This window comes from Malaclemys terrapin, chromosome 25 (genome assembly GCF_027887155.1).
Source record: "Malaclemys terrapin pileata isolate rMalTer1 chromosome 25, rMalTer1.hap1, whole genome shotgun sequence".
Classification (NCBI taxonomy): Eukaryota; Metazoa; Chordata; order Testudines; family Emydidae; genus Malaclemys; species Malaclemys terrapin.
The window spans coordinates 501,449-526,355 of NC_071529.1; the positions used below are offsets into that span (position 1 = coordinate 501,449).

Genomic DNA, 24,907 nt, shown 5'->3' on the forward strand with positions numbered 1-24,907 from the left:
CAGAGGGCTCAGGGGCTGGGGGAGGGGAGCTGAGGACTCAGGGGAAGTGGGGAGGGGGAGCAGAGGGCTCAGGGGCCGGGGGAGGGGAGCTGAGGGCTCAGGGGCGGGGGGAGGGGAGCTGGGGGCTCAGGGGCGGGGGGACGGGGAGCAGAGGGCTCAGGGGCTGGGGGAGGGGAGCTGGGGGCTCAGGGGAAGAGGGAGGGGAGCAGAGGGCTCAGGGGCGGGGGGAGGGGAGCTGAGGGCTCAGGGGAAGTGGGGAGGGGGAGCAGAGGGCTCAGGGGCAGGGGGACGGGAGCTGAGGGCTCAGGGGAAGTGGGGAGGGGAGCTGAGGGCTCAGGGGAAGGGGGAGGGAGAGCAGAGGGCTCAGGGGTGGGGGGAGGGAAGCTGGGGGCTCAGGGGAAGTGGGGAGGGGGAGCTGAGGGCTCAGGGCCTGGGGGAGGGGAGCTAAGGGCTCAGGGGAAGTGGGGCCGGGGAGCAGAGGGCTCAGGGGCAGGGGGAGGGGAACTGAGGGCTCAGGGGAAGTGGGGACGGGGAGCAGAGGGCTCAGGGGAAGAGGGAGAGGAGCTGAGGACTCAGGGGAAGTGGGGACGGGGAGCAGAGGGCTCAGGGGAAGAGGGAGGGGAGCTGAGGGCTCAGGGGCTGGGGGAGGGGAGCTGAGGACTCAGGGGAAGTGGGGACGGGGAGCAGAGGGCTCAGGGGCAGGGGGAGGGGAGCTGGGGGCTCAGGGGCTGGGGGAGGGGAGCTGGGGGCTATGGGATAGAGGGACGGGTGCTGAGCTTTCCAGGGCCGACCGCGCAGGGCCCGGACTGGCAAGGAACCAAAGGCTGTTCAGTCCCAGCGAGAGGCTGGCTGGGCCGGTGGCCTGCGGCGTGTGTCCCCAGAGGGGCCCGTGGGCCCTGTCTGTGTCCAGCAGCCCAGCGGGTTCCCTTGGTCCCGCGCTCCCGCTCACGTCTCTCTCTGCGTCCCCAGGTGCGGCGAGCCCAGCACACCGTGCACAGCGAGACCAAGTACATCGAGCTGGTGGTGGTCAATGACCATCAGCTGGTGAGTGCGTGGCCCGGGGCCCCACTCCCCTGCAGAGAGGGGACGGCCCGGCCCTGGGGCCAGCCGGGGTCTTAGCTGTGCTCAGGGCCAGAGGCAGGCTGAACACAACAGACTACCCAGGGCACAGCACCTGCCTCTCCCAGCCCCGGCCTCTCCCAGCGGGGGGCGCTGTGGGCACCGGGGCAGGGCGCTGGCTGTGGGGGGAGCTCCCAGAGCCCTGGCCTCTCCCAGCGGGGGGCGCTGTGGGCACCGGGGCAGGGCGCTGGCTGTGGGGGGAGCTCCCAGATACTTCAGCCCTGGCCTCTCCCAGCGGGGGGCGCTGTGGGCACCGGGGCAGGGCGCTGGCTGTGGGGGGAGCTCCCAGATATTTCAGTCCTGGCCTCTCCCAGCGGGCGATGCTGTGGGCACCGGGGCAGGGCGCTGGCTGTGGAGGGAGCTCCCAGATATTTCAGCCCTGGCCTCTCCCAGCGGGGAACGCTGTGGGCAGCGGGGCAGGGCGCTGGCTGTGGGGGGAGCTCCCAGAGCCCTGGCCTCTCCCAGCTGGGGGCGCTGTGGGCACCGGGGCAGGGCGCTGGCTGTGGAGGGAGCTCCCAGAGCCCTGGCCTCTCCCAGTGGGGGGCGCTGTGGGCACCGGGGCAGGGCGCTGGCTGTGGGGCGAGCTCCCAGATATTTCAGCCCTGGCCTCTCCCAGCGGGGAACGCTGTGGGCAGCGGGGCAGGGCGCTGGCTGTGGGGGGAGCTCCCAGAGCCCTGGCCTCTCCCAGTGGGGGGCGCTGTGGGCACCGGGGCAGGGCGCTGGCTGTGGGGCGAGCTCCCAGAGCCCTGGCCTCTCCCAGCGGGGGGCGCTGTGGCGGGTGGGTGAGAGCCACCCTCCATTGCTCTCCTGTGTGTGTTCTTTTCCAGTTCGAACAGATGCGCCGGTCTGTGGTCCTCACCAGCAACTTTGCCAAGTCTGTGGTGAACCTGGCGGACATGGTGAGTGCTGGCTGTTCGGGGACATCCGGCTCGCTGCCTCTCCCGCTGCCGGCTGACCTGCTTGGATGGGTGCGTGGGGGGGGACGGGGACGTAGGGCCCTTCCCCGCTGAGAGAGCAGGGGTGCCTGGGGAGGGCCATGCACAGCTCTCATGTCACAGGAGCCTGGGGAGGTTGCAAAGGCTGCTGGGATGGTAATGGCCTGCCCCCCTCCTCTGCCACTGCAGATATACAAGGAGCAGCTGAACACGCGCATCGTGCTGGTGGCCATGGAAACGTGGGCCTCCGAGGACAAGATCCACGTGGGGGAGGATTCGCTGCAGACGCTGAGCGACTTCATGAGATACCGGACGGAGGCGGTGCCGGAGCAGAGCGATGCTGTTCACCTCTTCTCGTGAGAGCCGGGACGGCCGTGCGGCCCTCCTCACTACCCCCACAGCCGGCACTCCTGCCCCGCTTTCCACAGCGCTCCCTGCTGGGAGAAGCCGGGACTGGAGTAGCCGAGAGCTCCCCCATGGCTGGTGCTGCTGCCCCACTTCCCACAGCGCCCCCTGCTGGGAGAAGCCGGGACTGGAGTAGCCGAGAGCTCCCCCATGGCTGGTGCTGCTGCCCCACTTCCCACAGCGCCCCCTGCTGGGAGAAGCCGGGACTGGAGTAGCCGAGAGCTCCCCCATGGCTGGTGCTCCTGCCCCACTTCCCACAGCGCCCCCTGCTGGGAGAAGCCGGGACTGGAGTAGCCGAGAGCTCCCCCATGGCTGGTGCTCCTGCCCCGCTTCCCACAGTGCCCCCTGCTGGGAGAAGCCGGGACTGGAGTAGCCCAGAGCTCCCCCACAGCCAATGCCCCTACCTTGCTCCCCACAGCGCCCCCTGCTGGGAGAGGCTCATGTTGAGAATACTCTTTGTGATTTTAACTCTGATTAACTAATCCTCACAGTCCTCCATGAGGTAGGGCAGGGTCATCATCTCCATTTTATAGATGGGGAAACTGAGGAAATGCAGTAGATCTCATCCATCTGGATTCCAGTAAAGCATTTGATATAGTTCCACATGGGAGATTATTGGTTAATTTGGAGAAGATGGCGGTTAATATGAGTATTGAAAGGTGAGTAAGGAACTGGTTAAAGGGGCGATTAGAGCAGGTCATACTGAAAGGTGAACTGTCAGGCTGGAGGGAGGTTACAAGTGGAGTTCCTCCAGGACTGGTCCTGGGATGAAACTTATTTAACATTTTCAGTGACCTTGGCACAGAAAGTGGAGTGTGCTGATTAAATTTTCAGATGACAGGAAGTTGGGAGGAGGACTGGAGTATCCTACAAGAAGATTTCAATGACTTTTGAAAACTGAGTAATAGAAATGGGATAAAATTGAATAGTGCAGAGTACAAAGTCATGCATTTAGGGACTAAACAACAAAAACTTCTGCCATAAGTGAGGGACTTCTCAGTCGGAAGCGACGAAGGAGGAGAAAGACCTGGTATATTGGTTGATCACAGGAGGACTATGAGCTGCCAATGTGGCGCGGCTGTGAAAAAGGCTAATATGATCCTAGGATGCATCAGGCAAGGTATTTCCAGTCGAGACAGGGAAGTTTTATTGACATTATACAAGGCAATGGTGAGACCACATCTGGAACACCCTGTGGAAGTCTGGTCTCCCATGTTTAAGAAAGTTTAATTCAAACCGGGACAGATGCAGAGAAGGGCTGCTAGGATGATCCGAGGAATGGAAAACCTACCTTAGGAGAGGAGACTCAAAGCACTTGGCTTGTTTAGCCTAACCAGACAAAGACTGAGGAGAGATCTGATCGCTTTCTATAAATACATCAGCGGGATAAATACCAGGAAGGGAGAGGAGTTAAGTTAAGGGCCAATGTGGACACAAGAACAAATGGCTATAAACTGACCATCAGGAAGCTTAGGTTTGACACTAGGTGAAGGTTTCTACCCATCAGAGGAGTGAAGTTCTGGAGCAGCCTCCCAAGGGGAGCAATGGGGGCAAAATCCTAACTGGCTTCAAGACTGAGCTTGATAAGTGTATGGAGGGGAGGGGATGATGAAACTGCCTACAGTGGCATACAGCCCATGTGCACCTGTTATTAGCAAATATCTCCAATGGCTGGTGATGAGACACTAACTAGATGGGGAGGGCTCTGAGTTACTACAGAGAATTCTGTCCCAGGTGTTGGCTGGTGGGTCTCACCCACATGCTCAGGGTCTAACTGATCACCATATCGGGCTGGGAAGGAATTTCCCCCCAGGTCAGATTGGCAGAGACACTGGGGGGTTTTCACCTTCCTCTGCAGCATGGGGCACGGGTCACTTGCTGGTTTGAAGTAGTGTAAATGCTGGGTTCTCTGTAACTTGGCTTGATGTCTTTAAACCATGATTTGAGGACTTCAGTAACTCAGCCAGAGGTTAGGGGTCTGTTACTGGGGGGGTGTGAGTGAAGTTCTGGGGCCTGTGATGTGCAGGAGGGCAGACTAGATGATCATGATGGTCCCTTCTGGCCTTAAGTGTATGGGTCTATGAGACATGGAGGGGGAAGCCTGAAGCTGTTAGTCAGCGGCAGAGCCAGGAAGAGAACCCAGGAGTCCTGGCTCCCAGGCCTGTCTTTCGACAGGAGAGTCGTGTTGTCTTTCCATTCCCTCCTCCGTGGAAGGTTCCTTTCACAAGCCCAGCCAGGGCTGAGCCCTTGGGTGCTAGTGACACTAAGAGCCATGCAGCTGGGCTGCCACCACTCACCTCGTCTCTCCTTGTTCCCTTGCAGCGGGAGGACGTTCCAGAGCAGCCGCAGCGGGACGGCCTACGTGGGAGGGATCTGCTCCCTCACCCGGGGTGGGGGTGTCAATGAGGTGGGTGGGGAAGAGAGTCCTGCCTGTTCTGGGACAGAGGAGTCCAGGGGCTGGGAGGGAACATGGTCCTCTGCATGCAGCTTTGACCCTCAGCCAAACACAGCCTCCCCCTTGGAGATAGGAGGTGTGGGGAGCAGTGGGAGGGTGTTGGGCTACAGAGCAGGATACTGAGGGGCTGTGGACTGCACTGGGAGGCCATGGGATTGTGGGGCAGGATTGTAAAGGGTTGTGGGGCTGCAGGATCTGGGGGGAGAGGTATGGGATTGTAGGGCAGGGTTCTGGGAGGTTGTGGGGCTGCAGGATCTGGGGGTTGAGGTATGGGATTGTGGGGCAGGGTTCTGGGAGGTTGTGGGGCTGCAGGATCCAGGGGGTTGGGGTATGGGATTGTGGGGCAGGGTTCTGGGAGGTTGTGGGGCTGCAAGATCCGGGGGAGGGGAGGATGGGATTGTGGGGCACAATTCTGGGAGGTTGTGGAGCGGCAGGATCCGGGGGGGGTGTATGGGATTGTGGGGCAGGATTCTGGGAGGTTGTGGGATCTGGGGGGGTATAGGATTGTGGGCAGGGTTCTGGGAAGTTGTGGGGCTGCAAGATCCGTGGGAGGGGAGGATGGGATTGTGGGGCACAATTCTGGGAGGTTGTGGGGCTGCAGGATCCGGGGGGGTGAATGGGATTGTGGGGCAGGGTTCTGGGAGGTTGTGGGGCTGCAGGATCTGGCAGGGGGGCTGGAACCTGATGGATATGGGTCTCTGAAGGGGCTGGTGGGAGCTCAGCAGCTCTGATGGCTTTGCCGTTCTCTCGCCGCCCCAGCAGTATGGGAACGTCGGCGCCATGGCTGTGACTCTCGCTCAGACCCTCGGGCAGAACGTCGGCATGATGTGGAACAAGCAGCGGCGCGCCGCAGGTACGGCGCCGAGCGTGCAGAGGGCTGAATGTTTGGCACTGACACCGGCACGGGGTGCCAAGAGCAGCCGGCACTGCCGTGCAGTCGGGGGTGTGCAAGGGCACAGGCTGCCGGTGGCCTGCCAGGGGCTGGGCCTGTGCGAAGCAGGGCACAGCTAGGCCAGTCCGTGGATGGGTACAGGTGGAGTGTGTGGGCACAGGTTGGCTGCGGGTGTGCGGTGGGCCGGGGAGGGGCGGGGGTTAGAAGTGACTGACTAGGGGCAAAGCAGGTGGTGCTGGGGCGGGTGGCTGGGATGATGGGGCTAAGCAGGGGTTTGGAGGGTCAGGCGCAGGGGCAGTGAGACGTGCCCACTACTCTTTCCAAGGTGCAAGGCGCCTCCGGAACAGGCTGTAGAGCTGGGGGTGGGATGGCCCCATTGCCAGCATGTACAGTCCGGGGGGCTCTGAATGATGCTCAGCCCTGAGGGCGGGGGTGAGATTGCACTCGGGATGGGGCAGCGTCCCAGGCCGAGCAGCAAACTCGCAAATCCTGGCTTTGAGGACTTAGGAAGCCAGTTTGGGGCTGCATCCTGAAATGACAGAAGGGGGTGACGTGTCCCCATTGCTGAGGTACGGCCTGGGGAACGCCAGGGGGAGCTCTTTCCAGATGCCTCCGGCGGAGTTACCGGGGGGCTCAGTGCCTGCGCCTTTGGCCCCATGACGGCAAGGCAAGGGCTGGGGTTCCCTAAAGCGCTGTCCCGTCTCTCCGCAGGGGACTGCCGGTGTCCAGATTCCTGGCTGGGCTGCATCATGGAAGACACAGGGTGAGTTCCCTTCTGGTCAGTGGGCGAGGGGGGGCTTGGCGTCCCGGGAATCTGAGCCAAGGAGGGAGTGGGTGCGAGCAGGGACCAGCTGTCCATCAGCATGCACAGCAGCTCTGATTGGCGCCTGGAGCCGATGGGGGTGGGACAAGATGGCAGTGGGCTCACAGATGTGCTGGTAAAACATATGGGTGGCACCAGCCATTTCTGAGCCCTGGGCAGGGCATTTGCTGATCACCAGCTGCTGCCATGAAGGGCCCCCCAACATGTGGTACATGAAGGGCACCTCTGCTGGCATGGGGCACACAAGGGGCAGTGCCCCAGAGTACACTGCACATTGCACCCCCTGCTGTCCAAGAGTAGGTCACTCTTGAAGCACAAAAACAACAAGGAGTCTGGTGGCACCTTAAAGACTAACAGATTTATTTGGGCATAAGCTTTCGTGAAGCACAGAGAGACGCTCGGCTTGGCTGGTGAGGCCGGGACCACCCGCTTCACTAGCTGATCTCGCTGGTGTTGCTGTGCAGAGCGGCTCCTGGCCAGCACGGCTCCTAGGCTGGCCTGCCAGTGAGGTGAACAGCAGCCACACATGTTCAGTTCGCCTGTTCTGTGCTCAGAGAGCCTCCTCCCAGCCTACAGTCTGCCCTGGGCTGGTGTGTGACCCTCGCTATGCGCTGTTGAGGGACCGAGCTAAGCCCACAGCAGCCAGGATGTGGCAGTCCAGCCTGACCCCATGGGGCATCCACTGCCTTGCTCTCACGGCTGATGCTACAGGAGCCTCAGCAGAGGGACTGGCCTGCAGCCCCTGGCACTCCAGGGCTGGGAATGACTCTAGGCATCTAGTGCGTGTCTCCTGCTGAGCTGGGCAGGACGCAGTGTGTAGGAAATAGACTGTGCGGAGGGCACATAGAATCATAGACTATCAGGGTTGGAAGGGACCTCAGGAGGTCATCTAGTCCAACCCCCTGCTCAAAGCAGGACCAATCCCCAACTAAATCATCCCAGCCAGGGCTTTGTCAAGCCTGACCTTAAAAACCTCTAAGGAAGGAGATTCCACCACCTCCCTAGGTAACCCATTCAAGTGCTTCACCACCTTCCTAGTGAAATAGTTTTTCCTAATATCCAACCTAGACCTCCCCCACTGCAACTTGAGACCATTGCTCCTTGTTCTGTCATTTGCCACCACTGAGAACAGTCTAGATCTATCCTCTTTGGAACCCCCCTTCAGGTAGTTGAAAGCAGCTATCAAATCCCCCCTCATTCTTCTCTTCTGCAGACTAAACAATCCCAGTTCCCTCAGCCTCTCCTCATAAGTCATGTGCTCCAGCCCCCTAATCATTTTTGTTGCCCTCCGCTGGACTCTTTCCAATTTTTCCACATCCTTCTTGTAGTGTGGAGCCCAAAACTGGATACAGTATTCTAGATGAGGCCTCACCAATGTCGAATAAAGGGGAATGATCATGTTCCTCGATCTGCTGGCAATGCTCCTACTTATACAGCCCAAAATGCTGTTAGCCTTCTTGGCAACAAGGGCACAGTGTTGACTCATATCCAGCATCTCGTCCACTGTGACCCCTAGGTCCTTTTCTACAGAACTGCTACCTAGCCATTCGGTCCCTAGTCTGTAGCAGTGCATGGGATTCTTCCGTCCTAAGTGCAGGACTCTGCACTTGTCCTTGTTGAACCTAATCAGGTTTCTTTTGGCCCAATCCTCTAATTTGTCTAGGTCCCTCTGTATCCGATCCCTACCCTCCAGCGTATCTACCACTCCTCCCAGTGTAGTGTCATAGCCCTGGCTGGGCGGGGGGTGGGGGAGGAGAAGGGAGCGTAGCACATTGCTCTGACCATGGCAGTGGTAACTGCTGGCTCCTCCCCGCAGGTATTACCTCCCGCGCAAGTTCTCCCGTTGCAGCATCGAGGAGTACAGTCAGTTCCTGCAGGAGGGTGGGGGCAGCTGCCTCTTTAACAAACCCCTAAAGGTAACGCCCCCCGGCCAGGCCTGTGGGCTGGACTCCTGCCTGCCCTGGCAGCGCTGCTCTGCCATGGCCCGGGCGGCACAGTCCCGAGAGCTGTTCCCCTTCGCTGGGCGGGGGGGACGTGGGCTCCCTCCCAGCTCCTGGGCCACACGTGTCCACAGCCGAACACAAGCCCCTGGCCAGCTGGCCGAGCAGACAGGCCCAGGTCTGAAAGGGCCCCAGGAGCGGGGTCGCCTTAGGGCAGGGTGGGTGCCTGGGCGGGTGCCACCGAGGCTCCAGAAGCGCTGGCTTGCAGGGTAGGGGCACCCGATTGCTCCTGAGGTGGAAGCCTGCCAAGCCCCCAGCAGACGGGAGCTGGAGTGGAGAGTTCCCCCTTCCTGTATGTGGGGCCAGCGTGGGACCCAGAGCCTGCCGCCTTCGCCTCAGGCAGCAAAGGAGCCAGCTGCTCGTCTCCCAGACTGCATTTCCCGTGGCCGCAGCCCCTTCCCGTTCCAAGGGGCCCTGAGCTCCCGGGGGACGAGCCCAGCCCAGCTTCCCGGCACAGGAGAGGCGGGTCCAGGAAGGCCTTGGAAGCATGTCCTGCACCCCAGCTGCCTGGCTCCCTCCTGCCCGGTCACATGGGGAGCCCTGGGCAGGGCCCAGGGAGGGAGTGAAAGCTGCAGGAACCATCTCCCCCTCTCTCTTCTCCCCTGCAGCTGCTGGACCCCCCTGAGTGCGGCAATGGCTTTGTGCAGGCCGGAGAGGAATGTGACTGCGGCTCGCTTGCGGTGAGGGGCTGCGCAGGAGGGGCGGTGCCTGTTTTCAGTTCCCCCAGTGAGCCCGTAAGCCACTGGGGTGGAGGGCATCGGGGGAGGAGCACAGTTGTGGGATGGGGACATTGGGGGCTGGGCACTTGCCCCCCACCCTGATCAGGGACCAGGTGTTGTAACGTGGGGCTGAGGGAGAGGTGGGGAGAGGCCTGGGCTGCTGGAGCTGTTACCATGTCTTGGGGCCTGCCCCCACCCCCTGCAGTGCAGCAGGAGCGAAGACACACATCACGCGCAATAGAGGATTCCCGAAGTCTGGCCCTGCTGCTCCCGTCGGGCTCAGGCACTGGGGAGGCAGGGACGGGGCAGGTCAGAGTGTGAGTGCCGGGGCTCGGGGAGGGCACGGGGAGGGGGAGATTCGGGAGCAGGCATTGCTGGCTGCTTGGAGGATTTCAGCCTTAACCCCACAGCCCCCAAGCAGGAGGATGCGGTGTCTCACACTGACCACCCCTGGGGCATTCGCTCCTAGGCACAGGCATCACGGGCATCTGCTTATGTCTCTCCTTGGCAGGAGTGTGCAAAGGGCGGCGGCAACTGCTGCAAGAAATGCACCCTGACCCACAATGCCATGTGCAGCGACGGGCTCTGCTGCAAAGGCTGCCAGGTGAGACTGGCGAGAGGCCCTGCACGGGGCCTACCAGCGGCTAATGCAGACTGCGGGCGCTAGAGGGCAACGCAGTCACAAGCGCCTGGGCAGGGCCCTTCCAGCAGAGGGCAGCACCCGCCAGGGGCAGGACAGGTTATTAATGAACCATTCATGTGCCAGAGATACCAACCCAAGCCAGTCCCTGCCCTGGCCTTCCCACGCAGAGCACAGAGCCTGGGATCCTGGCTCCGCTGCAGGGCGGGGAGGGACAGAGCCAGCCCACGGGCCCCTCCCTGCACAGGAGTGAGTCGCCAAAGGACCCCCCGGAGGCAGAGCACCAGGAGCCCGGACCCAGGTCACAGCGCTGGGCTGCGATATGGGTCGCCCCGAGGGGCTGAGTACATGCCCTGGCCGGGACGTGGTGCGGGTGCTGCAGCCAGCCTGGAGGGGGGAGTTCTGCCTCGGGGACTCGGCTGTGCTGATGCTGGACCCTGTCGGTCATGACCTTCGCTCCCATCTCTTTCAGTACGAGCCGCGGGGCACACCGTGTCGGGAAGCTGTCAATGAGTGCGACATCCCGGAGAGCTGCACTGGGGACTCCAGCCAGGTGAGGGGGGCTGGGGGCAGGGGCGGGAGCTCAGTCAGGACACCCGCCTGGCAGCTCTGCGGTGGCGTTGGAGCAAACTGTTTCCAGCGCGTAGGCTGTGCTGCGCCCGGCCCTGCCCCTGGGGGCGCTGCTCCCAGCTGGCCAATGCCAGAGCCCCAATCCTGGCCCTGGAGCAGCTGTGGGGGTGTCTGCTGGGCAGGTGCTGGCTTAGGACTGAGGGGGACTGGTGGGGTGTGCTGTGGTGTGGGGGGCAGAGCTGGGATGGCGGCGGGGCACTGGCAGAGCTGTGTGCAAACAGGGCCCATGGAGACCCCCTTTCTTTCTCTGCAGTGCCCACCCAACCTGCACAAGCTGGACAGCTACTTCTGCGACCACGAGCAGGTAACAGCCCTGCAGAGCGTAGGCATGTCCGCTCGCCCCCGCCCCCACATGGGCTCACCTGTGCCCACTCCCCTGGACATGCTGATTGGCACAGCCTTGCACCAACTCCCCCGACAGGCTGGTTGGCATGGCCCCACACCCCCATGCTCACTTCCCAGACAGGCTGGTTGGCACGGCCCCAAACCCCCTTGCCCATTCCCCCAACAGGCTGGTTGGCACGGCCCCACAGCCTTGTGTCTACTCCCTGGACAGGCTGGTTGGCACGGCCCCAACCCCACTCCCCCGACAGGCTGGTTGGAACAGCCCCACACCCCCTTTCCCATTCCCCGGAAAGGCTGGTTGGAATGGCCCCTCGCCCACTCCCTGGACAGGCTGGTTGACAAGGCCCCATGCCCACTCCCTGGACAGGCTGGTTGACACGGCCCCATGCCCACTCCCTGGACAGGCTGGTTGACACAGCCCCTCGCCCACTCCCTGGACAGGCTGGTTGGAACAGCCCCACACCCCCTTTCCCATTCCCCGGAAAGGCTGGTTGGAATGGCCCCTCGCCCACTCCCTGGACAGGCTGGTTGGCACGGCCCCATGCCCACTCCCCGGACAGGCTGGTTGACACGGCCCCTCGCCCACTCCCTGGACAGGCTGGTTGGCACGGCCCCATGCCCACTCCCTGGACAGGCTGGTTGGCACGGCCCCATGCCCACTCCCCGGACAGGCTGGTTGGAACAGCCCCTCGCCCACTCCCCCGACAGGCTGGTTGGAACAGCCCCCACACCCCCTTTCCCATTCCCCGGAAAGGCTGGTTGGAATGGCCCCTCGCCCACTCCCTGGACAGGCTGGTTGACACGGCCCCTCGCCCACTCCCTGGACAGGCTGGTTGGCACGGCCCCATGCCCACTCCCTGGACAGGCTGGTTGGCACGGCCCCATGCCCACTCCCTGGACAGGCTGGTTGACACAGCCCCTCGCCCACTCCCTGGACAGGCTGGTTGGAACAGCCCCACACCCCCTTTCCCATTCCCCGGAAAGGCTGGTTGGAATGGCCCCTCGCCCACTCCCTGGACAGGCTGGTTGGCACGGCCCCATGCCCACTCCCCGGACAGGCTGGTTGACACGGCCCCTCGCCCACTCCCTGGACAGGCTGGTTGGCACGGCCCCATGCCCACTCCCTGGACAGGCTGGTTGGCACGGCCCCATGCCCACTCCCCGGACAGGCTGGTTGGAACAGCCCCTCGCCCACTCCCCCGACAGGCTGGTTGGAACAGCCCCCACACCCCCTTTCCCATTCCCCGGAAAGGCTGGTTGGAATGGCCCCTCGCCCACTCCCTGGACAGGCTGGTTGACACGGCCCCTCGCCCACTCCCTGGACAGGCTGGTTGGCACGGCCCCATGCCCACTCCCTGGACAGGCTGGTTGGCACGGCCCCATGCCCACTCCCTGGACAGGCTGGTTGGAATGGCCCCTCGCCCACTCCCTGGACAGGCTGGTTGGCACGGCCCCTCGCCCACTCCCTGGACAGGCTGGTTGGCACGGCCCCTCGCCCACTCCCCTGACAGGCTGGTTGGCACGGCCCCTCGCCCACTCCCTGGACAGGCTGGTTGGCACGGCCCCATGCCCATTCCCCGGAAAGGCTGGTTGGAATGGCCCCATGCCCACTCCCCGGACAGGCTGGTTGGCACGGCCCCATGCCCACTCCCCGGACAGGCTGGTTGGCACGGCCCCATGCCCACTCCCCGGACAGGCTGGTTGGCACGGCCCCATGCCCACTCCCCGGACAGGCTGGTTGGCACGGCCCCCATGCCCACTCCCCGGACAGGCTGGTTGGCACGGCCCCAGGCCCACTCCCCGGACAGGCTGGTTGGCACGGCCCCAGGCCCACTCCCCGGACAGGCTGGTTGGCACGGCCCCTCGCCCACTCCCCGGACAGGCTGGTTGGCACGGCCCCGTGCCCACTCCCCGGACAGGCTGGTTGACACGGCCCCGTGCCCACTCCCCGGACAGGCTGGTTGGCACGGCCCCTCGCCCACTCCCCGGACAGGCTGGTTGGCACGGCCCCTCGATCACTCCCCGGACAGGCTGGTTGGCACGGCCCCTCGATCACTCCCCGGACAGGCTGGTTGGCACGGCCCCATGCCCACTCCCCGGACAGGCTGGTTGGCACGGCCCCTCGCCCACTCCCCGGACAGGCTGGTTGGCACGGCCCCTCGATCACTCCCCGGACAGGCTGGTTGGCACGGCCCCATGCCCACTCCCCGGACAGGCTGGTTGGCACGGCCCCTCGCCCACTCCCCGGACAGGCTGGTTGGCACGGCCCCTCGCCCACTCCCCGGACAGGCTGGTTGGCACGGCCCCTCGCCCACTCCCCGGACAGGGTGGCTGGCACGGCCCCTCGTCCACTCCCCGGACAGGCTGGCTGGCACGGCCCCTCGCCCACTCCCCGGACAGGCTGGTTGGCACGGCCCCTCGCCCACTCCCCGGACAGGCTGGTTGGCACGGCCCCTCGCCCACTCCCTGGACAGGCTGGTTGGCACGGCCCCTTGCCCACTCCCTGGACAGGCTGGTTGGCACGGCCCCATGCCCACTCCCTGGACAGGCTGGTTGGCACGGCCCCATGCCCACACCCTGGACAGGCTGGTTGGCACGGCCCCATGCCCACTCCCCGGACAGGCTGGTTGGCACGGCCCCAGGCCCACTCCCCGGACAGGCTGGTTGGCACGGCCCCTCGCCCACTCCCCGGACTGGCAGACGTGCCTCCTCCCGCAGACAGACTGCCTGACACTGCTGCTTGTGCACACACACTGGCACACCTGCTCCATTAAACAGGCTCCCAGGGACTCCCATATCCAGCCCGGCCTGACGCACGCCCTGAGGCAGCCAGCCGGCCCGCCAGGGACACTGCTGCTCCAGTGAACTCTTTCATGCCTGCCTCAGGCTGTCTGGCTGCAGTCCCCATGCCAAGGCCTGGGAGCATGTCAACACGTGTGTGCCCATCTGCAAGTGTCGCTGTGTGAAATCGGCTCTCTCTGCTCCACAGGGCCGGTGCTATGGGGGCAGGTGCAAAACCAGGGACAGACAGTGCAATGCACTCTGGGGGCGTGGTAAGTGCCTGGCTGAGCTCTCCAGCTGGCCTGGGGGTGCAGAGCTGCAGAGAGATGAGGGAGCGCGTGCACAGGGCAGGGGTGCAGAGCAGGCTGAACGCCAGCGACCAAGGGCTCAGCGGCCCCATTGGCAAGGCCCACAGAGCGATAAGTGCAGCGCTGCGCAGTGCGAGGTGGCAGCTCCGGGGTCTGAGGCCTTGTGAGCCCATCTCTGCCATGGGCGCTCTGGGTGCACTGCCCCCGGCAACGTCACTGCCGCCTCTCTCCCAGAGCAGCCCTCTAACCCTCTACCGACAGCCGCAGACAGACTACAGGCTCTCCCTGGGTGCCTGTGTCCCTCCTTGCCTGCTGGCCTCGCTACCCACATTTCAGTAGAGTCATGTCCAGGTTACCGCATGGTCAGTGAGAGCAGAATCGGGCCCTTTGCTTACTTTCAAGCAAAACCACATCAAACCCTGATTCCCTTCCAGCGATTTCACACTGCAGATCCCCCTGCAGCCGGCTTCTCCTCGGCCAGCAGAGACGCAGCTTGGAAGCCCTCAGTTAAAGGGAACCTGCCAAAGGAAACATCATGGCCCCCATCCTCCTCACACTGTCAGCGCATCAGTGCCGAGGAGGCATGATGCACCTGGCTTCAAACAGGACCCCTGGCACCAGCGTAACGGGTGGCACGGGGTGAGGGCAATGGAGAACCTGGCCCAGATATTTGCAATAAACACTATGGATGTTAAGGGTCAAGGCCCATTGAAATGAGTGAGGCCAGACATCCCTATGGGTTAGTTCTCTTCTTGCCTACGCCCCCATGGACCCCAACAGGACTGGCTGCCCTCCCGTTCCCACCAGTCGGTCCATTGCCTCCCATGCAGCGACACACACCAGTGGAAGAGCCGGGGACAGGCCTGCGGCTGGTCAGACGCTGCCTAGCTGAGCAGTGGTCCCGGCTCGGGCTCTCTGGTGCTCTGCATATCACCTGTCGTACTCACGGCTAGTCCCTCTCCCAGTGCCTCACAGCCTGCCCCGCTCTGCAGAAACCCGGTGTGACGAACTGGGCCTGTTCTCACTGTGGTCTGTGAATGCTGACAGGGGAGTGTGACTAGGATGGTCTGCATTGCAGGATGGGATCTGCCCGAGGGCGCATACCTGAGTGTGTAACATGAGAACCCAGGAAGGGGTTGAAGGGGAGGCGACTCCTTAGCCCGGGAAACTGAACAAAGGCTGTGGGAGGGGTCGCTGAAGGCAGAGTGCTGGAAGCAGGCAGGGAGAGAGGGCTGGGGGGCAGAGATGGCTCTGACCTCCCAAGGGGGGCTGGGCTGGGATGCCCGGGGACCCCAAGATGGACCTAACTGAGGGGGTCCCTGTTGTCTGTGCCTGCAAGACCTGTCTTGGACTGTATTCCTGTCATCCAAATAAACCTTCTGCTTTACTGGCTGGCTGAGAGTCATGGTGAATCGCAGGAAGCCGGGGGTGCAGGGCCCTGAGTCCCCCAATACTCCGTGACAACTGGTGGCAGCGGTGGGATCTACTGCACCCCGTGGACGGCGCTTCCTGCAGTAAGTGACTGGGGAGCAGTAAAACGAAGGGGGATTGACGGGGACCAGGCGTGCTGAAGAGTGAGAGAGAGACGGTTATTACCCCTGGGAGTGTGTGACCAGCGAGAAGGACTTTTGCAGTAACAGGGTCCCCCGGGGGGATCGCAGCGAGTGGTCCCAGGGGCGGAGGAGTCTGCAGCTCGACCCTGGCAGAGAGGCGGTGACCTCGAGAAGGGCTGGCACACTAGGGGGCCCCCTGGGAACTGTGGGGAGCTGTGAGCACACAGGCCGGTGAGTGGCCAGCAGGAAGATGTATGCCAAGCGGCTTAAGAGCGACCTGGTGGAGCTGTGCAAGCAGAGGCGGCTGCGCATTGGGAGGCTCACCAAAGAACAGCTCATTGCCCAGCTGGAGGCGGAAGATCGCGCGAATGAACTGATCCCTGTGTCTCAGGGAAGCAGCCTGGCAAATGCAGCGCAGGCACCAGTGTCTGTCCCAGCTGGGAGTGGTCAGCCGGCTGCTGAGGGCTTCCCGAGACCCCTCCTTCCTATGCCTAGGGGAAGGGTGGGGAGGAGCCCAGCAAATACCGAGGGCGCCGTGACCCCCCCGGCCAGCAGGGGGTCCCCCCGGTGAAGCTCGCCGGCCAGCAGAGGATCCTCCCGGCGGCGTTCGGCATCCGGGGAGCGGAATTGGCTGGAATGGGAGAAAGAGCTAAAACTGAGGGAGCTGGAGGATCGTGAACAACAGAGACAGCATGAAGAGAGACAGCGTCAGCATGAACGGGAGGAGAAAGAGAGACAGCATCAGCGTGAACGGGAGGAGAAAGAGAGACAGCATCAGCGTGAAGAGAGACAGAGACAGCATGAACGGGAGGAGAAAGAGAGACAGAGACAGGAGAATGAGAGACAGCATCAGCGTGAACTGGAACTGGCGAGACTGAGGGGCAGCGAACCCCCGGCTGCGGTGAGTGAGGGGGGACCCAGGACTGCACGGAGCTTTGATAAGTGCATCATGGTCCCATACAAGGAGGGGGAGGACATGGATGACTTCCTGGAGGCCTTTGAGACGGCCTGCGAGCTGCACCAGGTTGATCCCGCGGACAGACTCCGGGTCCTTACCCCCTTACTGGACCCCAAAGCCGTGGCATTGTACCGCCAACTGGAAGAGGCAGAGAAAGGGGACTACGAGCTATTCAAAAAGGCCCTGCTACGGGAGTTTGGGCTGACTCCTGAGATGTACCGGGAAAGGTTCCGGAATCAGGATAAAACCCCTGAGATCTCATATCTGCAACTAGCCGCCCGCATGGAAGGATACGCCAGCAAGTGGGCTGATGGGGCCCAGACGAAGGAGGACCTGGTCAAACTGCTGGTACTGGAGCAACTGTATGAGCGGTGCCCATCTGACCTGAGGCTGTGGTTGGTGGACAGAAAGCCAGAGAACCCGCGACAGGCAGGCCGGCTGGCCGATGAGTTCGTAAAGAGCCGGTCAGGAGATAAAAGGGAGGAGTCCCAAAGGAGCAATCCCACCACAACGCAGAGAGAGAGTCACCATGGGACCTCCCCGTGGGAAAATACAGAAAAACCCCATCAGAGGGGAACATCCGGCATCAGGACCATCCGACCCACTCAAGGGGACCCATGGGACATGGGCTGCTACCACTGTGGCCAAAAGGGCCACATACGGGCCCAGTGCCCCAGGGTCAGGGACAGACTGAGCAGGCCGAACCCACAGAGGGTTGACTGGGTAGAGACCCAGCCCGGCGAGAGGCAGCATTCCCAGGGAAGGGGGGCTGGCAGAGTACCACCTGCTAAGGAGGGAGGAGAGCCCCAGGCTAGCTTCTCTGGGGGGCCAGATGCTCCGGATTCAAAGTTCTCCGTTTACAGGGTTGGCGCGGGGCTGTCCCTGCGGAGCGAGTGCCTTGTTCCCCTGGAGGTGGAGGGGAAGAAAGTTTATGGTTACTGGGACACGGGCGCAGAGGTGACACTGGCCCGGCCCGAGGTGGTGGCCCCAGATCGGGTGGTGCCCAACACCTTCCTGACCCTGACCGGGGTGGGCGGGACCCCATTCAAGGTTCCCGTAGCGAGGGTACACCTGAAATGGGGGGCCAAGGAGGGCCCCAAGGACGTGGGAGTGCACCACCATTTGCCCACCGAGGTGTTGATGGGGGGGGACCTAGAGGACTGGCCAAGCAGCCCCCAGACCGCCTTAGTTGTGACCCGCGGTCAGAGCCGGCAAGGGGCACTGCCCCCTGGCCTTGGGGGGGGTGCTTTGCCTGAGGCGCGGGACCCTAAGCTGGTGGGGAGGGAACGCCCAGGGACGCGGCTCAGGGAGGCTGCAGCTTCGGACCCAGCGGGCGAGAAAGAGCAGGTGGCCATCCCTGTCCCAGCTGCTGAGTTCCAGGCCGAGTTGCAGAGAGATCCCTCCTTGCGGAAGATAAGGGACCTGGCCGACCTCAATGCGGTACAGACCATGGGACGAGGTGGCCGGAAAAGGTTCCTGTGGGAGAAGGGGTTCCTGTACCGAGAATGACATTCCCCTCTCAGGGCACCAGGGAACCTGGCGTACCCAGCAGAGGCTGCTACGGAGCTTTTACTGGCCTGGGGTCTTTGTTACTGTCCGACAGTACTGCGGATCCTGTGACCCCTGTCAGAGGGGGAGGAAGGCCTGGGACAAGGGGAAAACAGCTTTAGGACCCTTGCCCAGCATAAAGGATCCTTTCCAGAGGGTGGCCAAGGTTAAAAGGGCGGCTCTGAACCAAGAGAGCCCAAAGCACAGACCTCCAGACTGGAGCGCTGGGAGAAGACCACAGCCCAGTTGGAACCCCAGAGGTATGGGGGTGGGAAAAGGGCGCAGGCCGCATAAACCTTCCCACATGCGAACTGCGAGTGCCATCAAGCACCCCCGACCTAAGGGGGGGCGTGAAACTGGAGGGGCCTGGTGTAATTCTCACCAAGGAATGGGAGGGATGCGGGGGCATCCATGGGAACGGGGGTAGGTTCGAACTTCCCCGGGTCACTGGCTAAAGTGACCCTGCTCAGTTCGGTCTCGAAGGGGGGAGAGATGTGACGAACTGGGCCTGTTCTCACTGTGGTCTGTGAATGCTGACAGGGGAGTGTGACTAGGATGGTCTGCATTGCAGGATGGGATCTGCCCGAGGGCGCATACCTGAGTGTGTAACATGAGAACCCAGGAAGGGGTTGAAGGGGAGGCGACTCCTTAGCCCGGGAAACTGAACAAAGGCTGTGGGAGGGGTCGCTGAAGGCAGAGTGCTGGAAGCAGGCAGGGAGAGAGGGCTGGGGGGCAGAGATGGCTCTGACCTCCCAAGGGGGGCTGGGCTGGGATGCCCGGGGACCCCAAGATGGACCTAACTGAGGGGGTCCCTGTTGTCTGTGCCTGCAAGACCTGTCTTGGACTGTATTCCTGTCATCCAAATAAACCTTCTGCTTTACTGGCTGGCTGAGAGTCATGGTGAATCGCAGGAAGCCGGGGGTGCAGGGCCCTGAGTCCCCCAATACTCCGTGACACCCGGGTGCCACTGGAGTGTGTGGGAAGGAAACGGCCCTGCTGGCCGCACCTATAACACTGGGGCTGAGCTCCCCACATGGCCTTGTTCATGCTCAGCCACGGGGCTCTGTGAATGCAGCCATTGTAGGACCAGCTGTGATTTTGCACATCTGTGGGCAGTAACCGGGCTACAGCCAAGGGCTGAAGGAAGGAACCTCGGGCAGTTCTGGGGTCTGGGACTCCTGGGTTCTGTTCGTGGCTCCGGCACTGACTCAGCTAACGCTCCCTGCCCCACCGCTAAGGGACGTGTGTGTAAAGCAGGAGCGTGACAGCCGGGTCCCCCCACGTGATCCCACACGGACACGCCTGGCCCACGTGCTCCCGGCTGGGCTCTGCCAGGCAGGTGCTTGGCATTGGCGGGCTGAGCCTGGCCTGTGTGCCAGAGCACATGCCTCTGCTTCCACACCGCCCTGCCTGGGGCACAGGGGGAGGACAGGACCATGTCTGCAGGTAACCCTCTCTCTTGTTCCCCTCCCACCACAGCGGCTGCCGACAGGTTCTGCTACGAGAAGCTGAACGTGGAAGGGACCGAGAGAGGGAACTGTGGGCGCGAGGGCCCAGCCTGGGTGCAGTGCAGCAAGCAGTAAGTGCTGGGGCCCAGTCTGCCAGGTGAGGTGTGGGCATCACAGCATCCTCTGTCCATGTCAGCTGCTGCCCGCAGCCCCAGTGCACACGGCCCCAGCGTTGGCCTTCCTCCACCTCCTCCCACCCACCCTCCACGCTCTGCCACCATCTGCTCGGCACCTGCTCTGGGCCAGGGGGGAGGGTCTTACCACCACCCCCAGGGAATGCCACCCCCTCTCCTGCCACAAGGCCCAGCCCCTGTAACCAGCCTGCCAGGCCAGTGAGGGCAGCGGGGCGTGGCCACGCGGTGATTGGCAGCTGTCAAACCAATTGTATTGCTGGTGCTCCTTGTCCTGACCCACTCTCCCCTCCCACAACTGGGCTGAGCTGGGCTGGGCGGGCTGGGGCTGGGTTGGGGCGGGAGTGGGTACCCTGGGCCCACCCCTCTGCACTTTGTGTCTATCTTGCAGAGACGTCCTGTGCGGCTACCTGCTGTGCACCAACATCACGGGCGTGCCGCGGCTGGGCGAGCTCAGCGGGGAGATCACCACGATGACCTTCTACCACCAGAACAGATACGTCGACTGCAGGTGGGCGGGGCTGCCCCAGGCCAGGGCCAACCGCCCGACTTGGCTCGGGACTCAGTGCCTTGGCCCTCCTGGGCCAGGCCAGCTCCCCAGCCCCGGGCGCCTGGTGAGACCAAGTGACCCCCTCAGTGCATGCTGGGAGCACCTACCCCAGGGCACTGTGGGATGGGGGGGCAGCGGAGCTGGGCTTTGGGAGAACTCCGTTGTAGCCTGTCAGTTCAGCTGCCCCGGAGCCCAGCGTTCCCCGGCAGTTCTCTTCTGTGGTACTCCGACCCAAATCCTGGGCCCCCTGTGCTGCTCGGCCTCCTGGCTCTGGGCACTGCCAGCTCCTGGTCCCAGGGGCAGACCCCGGAAGCAGGGCCTCAGTTGTCCAGAGCCCCAGTCCCTTCGGTACGTCTCCAAGGGCCCTGGCTCTGGGAGCCCTGGGGTCTCAATCACGCCCTTCAGAGCGAGTGTGCGGTGAGCGAGGAGACAGACTAGGGTATGTGCACGCTACAGCCGCCCCGCTCGGTGCCAGGGTGCAGAGGCTTCCTACAGCACTGGCAGGGGGGGCGGGGAGGAGTGTCTTCCATTGCTGTCGTTAATCCACCTCCCCGGAAATGGAAACATCCCGCTGGCGACCTCTGCTCATTGGACTCATATAACAGGCTCCTACCCACAGACGCTTCCCCCTCACAGCTCGCTGGGAACCGGCACTGGCCTGAGCTCAGCGCCCCGGCCTGGGCCCGCCGGCGAAGCGGGGTTTGGCCAGCGTCTGTGGGCAGGCAGCTCTTCTCGCATGGCAGTGGGGCCGTTTCTGCTGTGGTGCGGAGAGCTGTTCAGAGGCAGTGCCTGGTGGCATCAGGCAGCGCTGTTGGCCCTGCCGAGCTCTGCAATAACTCCACCGCAGAGGCTCCGATCCTCCCAGGAGGCTGTGATGCAGGATGGGGTTCACGATTGACATAGATCCGTCCCCAGCCTGCTCCCCCATTGGGCCTTGGGGCATGTTAGCCACCCCCTGGGGCACGGACAGTGTCACCTGCCCCCTCCCTCAGCTGCTCTTCCCCTCCCCAGAGGTGGGCACGTCCAGCTGGTGGACGGCTCGGATCTGAGCTACGTGGAGGACGGCACGCCCTGCGGCCCCAGCATGCTGTGTCTTGACCACAAATGCCTTCCCGCGGCAGCCTTCAATTTCAGCGCCTGCCCTAGCAGCTGGGACGGGATGATCTGCTTTGACCATGGGGTGAGTCCTTGCTGGGGGCTGGGACGTGCCAGGCCTCCCTCTGCCCACAAGGAGAAGCTCTGCGGGGCAGGCGGCCTCACAGCATGGGAGCACAGAGGTGACACCTTGCCCAGGGGCACCCAGCGTCTCCCACCTTCACTACCTGATTTCCACCCCGCAGGGAGCAGCTGGTCTCCTTCCTGTGCTGAGCTCTGGCCTCCCCCTCTCCTGCGCTCCGAGGTCATGCACGTTGCTGCCTGAGGGGGGCGCTGCCTGGACACCGTGAATCGCCTGCTCCTGGCGCTGCCCCATGGCAGTGGATTAGACTGATTGGATGGCTAGCATGGGGCAGGGTGGGAACCCTGGTGGGAGGAGCCTGGGCTGTGGAAGAGACCGCAGCCCCACTGCTCAGGGCTCTCAGGCTGTGGGGTGTTCCCTGGGGAGCCCCAGCATTGAGGAGCAGAGCTGCCGAAGGCCAGAGCGCCCCCATCGCAGCCCCAGGGAGGCCCCATGGCCCGGCCAGCACAGGGCCTAGCCGGGGATGGACTCGACTCCCTGCAGCGCTCACCCGCCTCCCGTTCCTTTGCCTCAGGTCTGCAGCAACGAGGGCAAGTGCATCTGCCAGGCGGACTGGACGGGGAAGGACTGCAGTGTCTACGACCCCATCCCGGAGCCCAGGCCCACCGGCGAAACCGAGAGATACAAGGGTCCGTGTCCCGCAGCTGCCAGCCCCCGCCTCCCTGCGTGGGCCAGGCGGTGTGAACCCAGACGTGGAGCCCTGCCCAGAACCGTGGTTCCCCTCCCTTAGAGCCGTGACACATCCCCGCCCCCCTCCCTGCCCAGCCTGATCCCACTCCAGTCCTGCAACCCAGCACTGCCCCAGGAACTCCCCCGCCCCGGGAACTACACCCCCCCCCCAGATCCCCTGCCCAGGAACACCACCCATGATCTCCTACCCAGGAACACTCCCCACCCCACCCCAGGATCCCCTGCCCAGGAACAACCCCCCCAGGGATCCCCTGCCCAGGAACACATACGCCACCCCCGGATCCCCTGCCCAGGAACACCCTCCCCCCAGATCCCGTGCCCAGGAACACCCCCCCTCCCGGGAACTCGCCCCCCCAGATCCCCTGCCCAGGAACTCCCCCGCCCCCCTACCCCCGCGGATCCCCTGCCCAGGAACACTCCCCTCCATCCCCCCGGATCCCCTGCCCAGAAACACACACGCCACCCCCGGATCCCCACCCTCCAGATCCCGTGCTCAGAAACTCCCCCCCCCCCCGGGATCCCGTGCCCAGGAACACACCCCCTGGGATCCCCTGCCTGGGAACACACTCCCCCCTCCCCCCCCGGGATCCCTTGCCCAGGAACTCCCCCACCCCGCCCATGCTCCTTTTCCCCCCACACACACCCGAGCCCCCGAACCCATGCCAGGAGCCATCCCCCTCCCCTGCAAGCCATGGCACCATGTGCCGCAGGACTGCTGGGCCAGTGGGTCAAGGCTAGGGCTGCTGTCTCCGGAGCTCCCTGGCCCCAGCCCACCCAGCTCTCCCCGTAGATCCAAATTCCTGTCGCTCACTCCGCTCCACCCACCCGGTCTGTCGGGTGGGCTTGGGAGTCCCAGCTAGAGGGGCGCCTCCACAGGAGAGCCTGGGGCTGTGGCTTGCCCCCGAGTCTAGAGCCACGAGCTATTGCTGGGGTCCCGGAGGAGCGGGAAGGCCCCGCTGCAGAGCCCGCAGGGCCATGGCTGGGCTTACAAAGGGTGTGGGCCAGGAAGCCAGGAGAGCGCCCCCTGCTGACTGAAGCACCTGGTGGAATCCTTCTGCCCTGCTGGCTGCAGGGAGCCAGGGTGGTGTGGACAGGCCGAGGAACAGCAGAGCTGGGCTCTGGTCAGGGCGCCCCCGTGAGTGGCCGGGCGTCCGGGCTTTGGATGGGATTGGGGGGTCCATTTGCTGAGCCCTCAGGGTGGGGGTGGGACCCTGTGGTGCCCGTTCCCCATGGTCCCTCCTAGGGTGGCCCCTGGCATTGCAGAGAAGCTGATCTCGTGCCAGGCTCGCCATGGCACCCCTCGCTCCTGGCTCAGCATCCACAGGGGGCAAAGCTACCGCAGAGTCCGGGCCGTGCCCTGCCTGCCCCATGCCCCTCCCCAAGCCAGTGCCCACACCCCACACCTGACCTGAGCTCTCCTCCCCTCTCTCTGTTGCAGGTCCCAGCGGCACCAACATCATTATCGGCTCCATTGCAGGCGCCGTGCTGGTGGCGGCCATTGTCCTGGGGGGAACTGGCTGGGGATTTAAGTAAGCGAACGCCGCGTGCCTCTTCCCGAGTGCATCCTTCTCCCGGGCCGGGGCTGGGCAACGGGCCACAGCCCCTGCCCTGCTCAGAGGCTGCGGGAGGGAGGCATTTCCCAGGCCAGGGCAGCCCTTGCACTCCATGGGCTTGGCCAGTCTGACCCAGCCGTGGGCAGGAAGCTGTGGGGCGGTACGGCTCCTGGCGGGAGGGGACTGGGCATGAGGGGGGCACTCCACACTGCTAATCCCCGGCCCTGTCCTCTGGGAGTTGCCCCCTAGCTGGGCTCAGGAAGGGGAGTGAGGTACCACAGGGCTTCCCCCAGCCTGAGTGCAAGCTCTGGGGGCACTCTGCTCTCACGCCGCAATGCACGTCACGCCGGGGGTTTGCCTGGGGCCCTGCCAGCCAGGAGGCAGCAGACGAGGGCTCTGGGCAAGGGGCAGCAGACTGGGGGGCAGAAGAAGCAGTATGGAGCTGGGAAGGGGGCAGAGGACACTGGGCCCCCGGGGCAGGAGGGAGACAGGCAGAACTAACCCAGGGAGGAGCTTGCCCCCTGCACACACACACAATGTCCCCGGTGTGGTGCAAGGGGCGCTGGGGTGGGGGTGCCCCCTCGGCCATGCCCTCGCGGCCCAAGGAGGGTGGCCTCTAGCCTGCGGGCAGTGGCAGTTGCATGTGTAGAGGGAGCCCCGCGGTGTGGTGCCCGCGTGGCCAGAGTGATGTGCTCCGCCTTGCCCCGCATGGAGGGGTGGTGAGACCCCGGGCCCGAACCCACACACCAGCCCCAGGCCTGGCAGCAGCGTGAGGCACAGGGCCAGGAGGCCCCCGCCCTGGGGCTGTGACAGGGAGCTGCTCCCTGGGCCAGCCCTGCCTGATGGCGCTGCAGGGACCAGATCTTGGCATGGGGTGGCTCTCGCGCTGGGCAGCCTTGGGCCCAGCCCCTGGGGCCCTGCAGGCCGGGCTGCTGCCCCCCCTGCCCCCCCTCCCAGCTGTTGCTGTTTGGCTGCCCCACTCCTGGTGTGTGGTCTGCTGAGTGCGGCTGACGGTCCCAGCCCTGCTGCTGGGGGGGTCTGTGCACGGGGGAGCCGCAGGGGGGAGCAGCCGGTATCCAGGCTCGGCGCTTGGGGCAGCACCAGCGCTGGGCTGAGCGAGAGCACGG

The 24,907-nt window shown here is 63.9% G+C and overlaps 1 protein-coding gene across 5 annotated transcripts in view; it reads left to right on the forward strand.

The window, feature by feature from the left end:
- ADAM11 (ADAM metallopeptidase domain 11) overlaps positions 1-24,907 on the forward strand; it is a 70,674-nt gene that overhangs the window by 41,125 nt on the left and 4,642 nt on the right. For 4 of the 5 annotated variants that reach the window (XM_054014566.1, XM_054014569.1, XM_054014570.1 and 1 more), the window contains exons 9-25: positions 970-1,044; positions 1,947-2,018; positions 2,244-2,410; positions 4,782-4,866; positions 5,674-5,767; positions 6,518-6,569; positions 8,446-8,545; positions 9,238-9,309; positions 9,860-9,952; positions 10,461-10,541; positions 10,872-10,922; positions 13,953-14,016; positions 19,591-19,690; positions 20,142-20,261; positions 21,312-21,480; positions 22,052-22,166; positions 23,666-23,756. In XM_054014566.1, coding sequence (XP_053870541.1) covers positions 970-1,044; positions 1,947-2,018; positions 2,244-2,410; positions 4,782-4,866; positions 5,674-5,767; positions 6,518-6,569; positions 8,446-8,545; positions 9,238-9,309; positions 9,860-9,952; positions 10,461-10,541; positions 10,872-10,922; positions 13,953-14,016; positions 19,591-19,690; positions 20,142-20,261; positions 21,312-21,480; positions 22,052-22,166; positions 23,666-23,756 — 1,601 coding nt within the window. The remainder of the gene's footprint in view (positions 1-969; positions 1,045-1,946; positions 2,019-2,243; positions 2,411-4,781; positions 4,867-5,673; positions 5,768-6,517; positions 6,570-8,445; positions 8,546-9,237; positions 9,310-9,859; positions 9,953-10,460; positions 10,542-10,871; positions 10,923-13,952; positions 14,017-19,590; positions 19,691-20,141; positions 20,262-21,311; positions 21,481-22,051; positions 22,167-23,665; positions 23,757-24,907) is intronic. The other variant, XM_054014567.1, reaches the window with a different exon arrangement.